Source organism: Bidens hawaiensis, unplaced genomic scaffold, assembly GCF_021521415.1.
Source record: "Bidens hawaiensis isolate Kalapana, Puna unplaced genomic scaffold, B.hawaiensis_p1.1 tig00031512_1, whole genome shotgun sequence".
Classification (NCBI taxonomy): Eukaryota; Viridiplantae; Streptophyta; class Magnoliopsida; order Asterales; family Asteraceae; genus Bidens; species Bidens hawaiensis.
In genome coordinates, this window is record NW_027495327.1 from 112,688 (window position 1) to 118,347 (window position 5,660).

A 5,660-nucleotide genomic window follows, 5' to 3' on the forward strand; every position below is an offset into this window, starting at 1 on the left:
CGCGGACACTTGTTGTAGTGTTGGCATACATATCCATAATCATCTCTATATATTTCCATGGGACCCCTCTGCCCTCAAGGCTATCCCAAAGCAGTCGACGTGGCACATTGTCGTACGCTTTTTCTAGGTCAATGAACACCATATGTAGATCACGCTTCTTCTTCCTATACTTTTCCACGAGTCTTCGTTGGAGGTGTATTGCCTCTGTAGTGGACCGCCCCGGCATGAAACCAAATTGGTTCACTGTAACCTGGGTTTCCCGTCTAATTCTAGTCTCTATAACTCTTTCCCATAGCTTCATAGTATGACTTAGTAGTTTGATGCCTCTGTAGTTCCCACAACATTGGGCGTCTCCTTTATTCTTATAAATAGGTACTACGACGCTGCTCCTCCATTGGTCTGGCATCTTATCGGACTTGAAGATACTATTGAATAGAGTAGTTAACCACCAAACTCCTTCCTCCCCTAGGCACTTCCACACCTCTATAGGTATGTTGTCTGGGCCAACTGCCTTAGCCCTTCACATCCTCCTTAGTGCATTCCTCACCTCTTCCTACGTAATACGTCGGTAGAAGCAATTATTCCGTTGTTGTCGTCGTAGGCGTGTGTTGTCGTTTTCTTCTTGGTAGGCCCTCTCACTGTTAAAAAGGTTCTGAAAATAGGATTTCCATCTTAATCTAATGTCCTGCTCTTTAACTAGTACCTGCCCATCCTCACCTTTTATAAACTTCACAGCCCCTAGGTCTTTCCTTCTATGCTCCCTTGCTTTGGCAATCTTGAACATATCATGTTCCCCCTCTTGTGTTTCTAAATGTTCATACATCCGTTTATAGGCAGTGTTCTTTGCCTCCGACACTGCCTTCTTCGCCTCCCTTTTAGCCTTTTTGTATGACTCCTTCAATCCCACTCGCTCTTCCTCATTCGTGCACCTCATAAGCTCCCTAAAACTTCCTCGTTTCTCCCGTATCTTTTCTTGGACGACCTCATTCCACCACCACGTCTCCTTATGCCTCCCCGACTTTCCAGTCGTAACCCCGAGAGTGTCCTTTGCTACTTGGGTAATTTTTGTCGCCATTGCTTCCCACATATGACATGAGTCCTCTTCTGCTCTACCCAAGGTCATCGAGATAAGCTTCTCCTTAAATAGTGACAGCTTGTCATCCTTTAGATTTCCCCATCGAATCCTAGGTGTACCTTTTCTCTCTCGCTCAATCAGCTTATATCTAAAGTTTATATCTGCTACCAGCAATCGGTGTTGAGCCACAACCGTCTCCCCCGGTATCACCTTACAATCCCTCCACCAACGTCGGTCTCCTTGCCTCGTCTCTGTGTGTTTCGTCCCCCGCTGCTAGATGTGATCAAATGTGATTCTCTTTTCTTAAAGAACGTGTTTAAAATACCAAGGTCATGGGCTACTGCAAAATCCAGGAGATCTGTGCCAGATTCATTCCTATCACCAAACCCAAAACCCCCGTGGATGACTTGGAAACCCTCGTTATCCTTACAGATATGACCATTAAAATCAGCTCCTATGCACATCCTCTCATCCCTAGGTATGGCCCTTACCACCGCGTCTAAGCAATCCCAAAAATCTCTTTTTTCCCGATCTCCTAGTCCAACATGTGGTGCATAAGCGCAAACTACTGTCACTACTTCCTCACCTAGGACTAGTCTTAACACCATAATCCTATCATTATGCCTTATCACCTCCACCACACTATTGTGTAGTTCCTTAGCCACCAGGAACCCTACACCATTCTTAGCCCCATCAGACCCCGAGTACAACAATTTGTATCTGTTACACTCGGCCCCTTTATGTCATTTCCATCTAGTCTCCTGAAGGCATGCTATTTGGACCCTACGCCTTTTAAGCACATCTACCAGCTCTAACAACTTACCACTTAGAGTTCCAACATTCCAGGAAACCAAACACAATGTATGACCCCTACCTTTTTCCCTACCTACACCCCTCCTTTCAGGACATGGTCTCAAGTAAAAATCATCGCTTCTACGGTCTATGATTGTCGCTAATCACACAATGCCAAACAATGGCCACAAAAGATGTAGGTCACACGTCAAACGTCACACCCAAAAACACAAACGACCCCCTAAGTGGTAATATGTGTTATAAATAATATTGGGAGTTTATGTTAATCAAAGTGGGTAGATTTTATTAAAACTTTATCAAACCAAAATACTATTTTAGGCTTAAATTTTAAATTTTTGGCTTTAAATTTAGAAAGTATTTAGTTACTAGTTAATTGGTTTTTAAAAGAAAAAAAGAAAAAAATGTGTGGTGTGTCGGAGCTAGAAGTGGCCGGAAACGGAGAGAAGGCCGGAGACGGATATGAATCTGGTCCCTACCGTTGGCATGACGGGGGTTTGAGGAGGACTGTGATGAGGACGAAAGATTCGGAGAGAGCTTACCTGGTTGGACACTTACCTGGTCGCCGGCGTCGGAGAACTTACCTGGTTGCCGGCGTCGGAGAGTTGCGGGTCACCGTTGTTGGACGTGCGGGAAGTTGCGGATTACCGTTGCCGGCGTCGGTACGTTGCAGGTTTTGTTACCGTTGTTGACGTACGGAGAAAATTGTTGGCGTCGGAGAAAATTGTTACCGTTATTGACGTACGAAATAATGAAAACTAAGCAAAAAAACGTCCAACAATAAGAAGAAACACACAAATTCGATATCGAAATGGAGATAAACCAGAGCCACAGAATCAAACCAGAATGTTTGATTTTACAATTTATGGTTAGAGAACTAAAATGAGGGAAATGATGGTTAAAAGATCAAAACATTTTATGCAATTAATTTTTTGGAAAAATTGCATCAAACCTGGTAACTCTCAGCTTTTCCTAATTCAAGAACCCTAATATCACAAACCTTAAAGTTAAAAACAAACATTCAAGGAATTCGAGATTCGCCGGAATTAAATCCAGTTTAGATATTAATTCAAGTACACGATCTGAAATCCAAAATGAAATTAATTTCCATTTCATAGATATATAAATAATTTTAGATTGGGCTTTTATATATACCAAAATGAAATTAATTTGGAATCACAAATCCTTGTGTTTATCTATGTGATAAATATGAGGATTGAGGAAGATGCATATCAACAAGTAGACAACGAATAACAAAATTGGGCGTGATTTTTTAAGTGGTTTAATTAGGTTTAAGGAACTTTAATCAAAACTACGTAGTTTTGATGAGTTTCACGTGTATGTTTAGACGGCTAACAGCACCGTATTCACTTTCCCTATAAAATAAACATGGATATGATCATGGGGTTAATTTACTTTAAATAACATATGAAGAAACATGTTTTAAATTGTTGAGTCGAATTACCGATAAAAGTAAAGTCCTTTGCTTTATGCAGATAAATATGTTGGAATGCATTGATTGCTCAGCTAGTTAACTCATTGCGCTTTTCTTTTTCTTCTTTTTTATAGTTTTCTGTTAATTTGAGTATATTTGGTGTTCATAATCATATTCCATATCATTCCTTTTACCACTATCCTAAATTAGAATAGTTTGCTTTCCAAAATTTGCTAATTATATGCTGCAAATCAACTTTTTTTTTCTTTCGTTTGGTTCTCATTTCATATTACAACGATTATACTTTAAGATTCTATGATTATTTAACGATATTCGATTGGTGTACGCATAACTTAAATCCGGCATTACTTCATATGATCGATAAACTCTAAACAACATAACTAACAATATTCTTTAAGAAACTGGTCTAAGGTATGATGGAAAAAAACTAGAAGAAACAGCATTCCTTAATTAAGCTGCTAATATCTAATTAAACCTAAATAATAAGCTAACATTAATGGTTTCATGGATAAGAAGGAAGACCAGTCCAGTTGGAATAAGATGAAGTGTGCATTGCAGCCCCATCAATTAGTTGACCATATAATTGCAGTGGTTGTGAATGGCGGCCATCGGTGTGCTCTCAACGGTCTCTTCGCCCAACATGTCTGTGTACCCGGTTGTGGATACTTCTGCTGGTTTGTTGGTGACATGCTCTTTTAGTATGGCTCTCAATGCTAGCACCTTCATCAATTAAAGTGTCAATGAACTTATGTTAAACATAAAAGATCAATGAATCATCACATGCCCGTTATTATATTATTATAAAGTATATTGTCACGCATCACGTCACAAAAAAATATATTAGTTAGGGTTTACTGTAACATAATTAGTTACTAATGCTAGAAGCTGATTACAACGAAAACCTAATCAAATAGTATCTTTTTTAAATATTGGATTTATATTATAATAAACCCTAGCGTAGCATTGTATCTTTTTTCTCGTCAGTGCGACTTTATAACATAATGCATACCTCCTCTTGAAGTTTTTGCTTCTCTCTAAAGACAACTTCAAACTCTTGTTTAAGTGCATCGTACAATCGCTCGAGCTGCTTCCCCTTCCAACGAGCACGACGGTTCTGGAACCAAACCGCAACTTGTCTTGGCTGCAGGCCAAGTTCTTGTGCAAGCTTCATCTTTCTATCAGGGTCCAGTTTTATCTCCTCCTGGAAACTGTTTTCCAATGCCTCTAGCTGCTCACTTGTCAATCTTTTCTTCTTATCCTGATTGTTGTTATCATAATCATACTGGTTCACCTCCATCATTGGTACTAAAGACCCTTGTTGCATCATTTGATTCTTCATCTCTGTAGCCCCTCCTGCTATCATACATTGTAGATATCAACCATGCACAATAGAAGCAATATGAGAAGAGTTAGAAGAATAATTACCATATGGGTCAGTGTTATAGTTATAGAGAAATGCAAAAGAAGCTTGTGAGGGCCTTGGAATAAAGTTTAAGTTGCAGCCACTCCACTCCATGTGTAGGGTTTTGTAGTGAATCAAACTTACAAGTTATGGTGTAACATGTATATAGAGATGAGTATTATAAGTTAAAAAGGGTAATAAAGAGAATAAGAAGAAGGTAGAGACGTGGAAGGTCACTGTCTGGTCCCCAATGGGTAGTAAGGTTAGGCTTGTTGCATCATAGACTGACAATATGCCTTGACTTTTATGGTACCTCTGACTTCAGCTATCAGCACCTTTTTATGTATCTGTCTGCTAATCATGGAACCTTGGGATACTCACTGGGATATCAACGTCGGAAGAGACGAGAAACACAGAGATGGCTTCTTAATGTGCTAACATGTAATGAGTACTCACACTCACACCTCTACCTTCCAAAATTTATATATTACTACATGTTCACTAGCTTCTGTTTTTGTCTTGCATATGGGGGTATATCCCAACACCCTTAGTAAATATAGAGAGGTACGTAGGTTCAAGTACGAAATTAACTTTTCATAAAAACCCTACACGTATTCATTAATGTTTGATGAGCTCCATGGCTCATGAAAATTATTATTCGATAATTAAAGGGTTATTTTACAAATAAGTGAGATATTATAACTCGATTAAGGGTTATTCGGGTTTGATGAGACCTATGATTCATAAAAATTATTATTTAATTATGAAAGAGTTTCACAAATAAATGAAATATTATAACTCAATATCATATATGAACTGGCATCAACAACATGAAAACTTTATGTTTCAAACCCCTTTCCTATACTTACACTTATTTATATGTAACTTCTTCTTGATGTATTCTAGAGATTTATCAC

The 5,660-nt window shown here is 38.9% G+C and overlaps 2 protein-coding genes across 2 annotated transcripts; both read right to left on the minus strand.

The window, feature by feature from the left end:
- Positions 1–553: 553 nt before the first annotated feature.
- Positions 554–1,683, minus strand: LOC143582268 (uncharacterized). The gene is made up of 2 exons (XM_077064876.1): positions 1,286–1,683; positions 554–1,223 (listed from the first exon to the last, which is right to left on the minus strand). The coding sequence occupies exons 1-2, from the start codon at positions 1,681–1,683 to the stop codon at positions 554–556; spliced, it is 1,068 nt and encodes a 355-aa protein (XP_076920991.1).
- Positions 1,684–3,878: 2,195 nt separating this feature from the next.
- Positions 3,879–4,857, minus strand: LOC143582276 (putative homeobox-leucine zipper protein ATHB-51). Its single transcript, XM_077064882.1, has 3 exons — positions 4,767–4,857; positions 4,351–4,691; positions 3,879–4,061 (listed from the first exon to the last, which is right to left on the minus strand). Exons 1-3 carry the CDS (start codon positions 4,855–4,857, stop codon positions 3,909–3,911), a joined length of 585 nt encoding a protein of 194 aa, XP_076920997.1. The 3' UTR covers positions 3,879–3,908.
- Between the last annotated feature and the right edge of the window lie 803 nt (positions 4,858–5,660).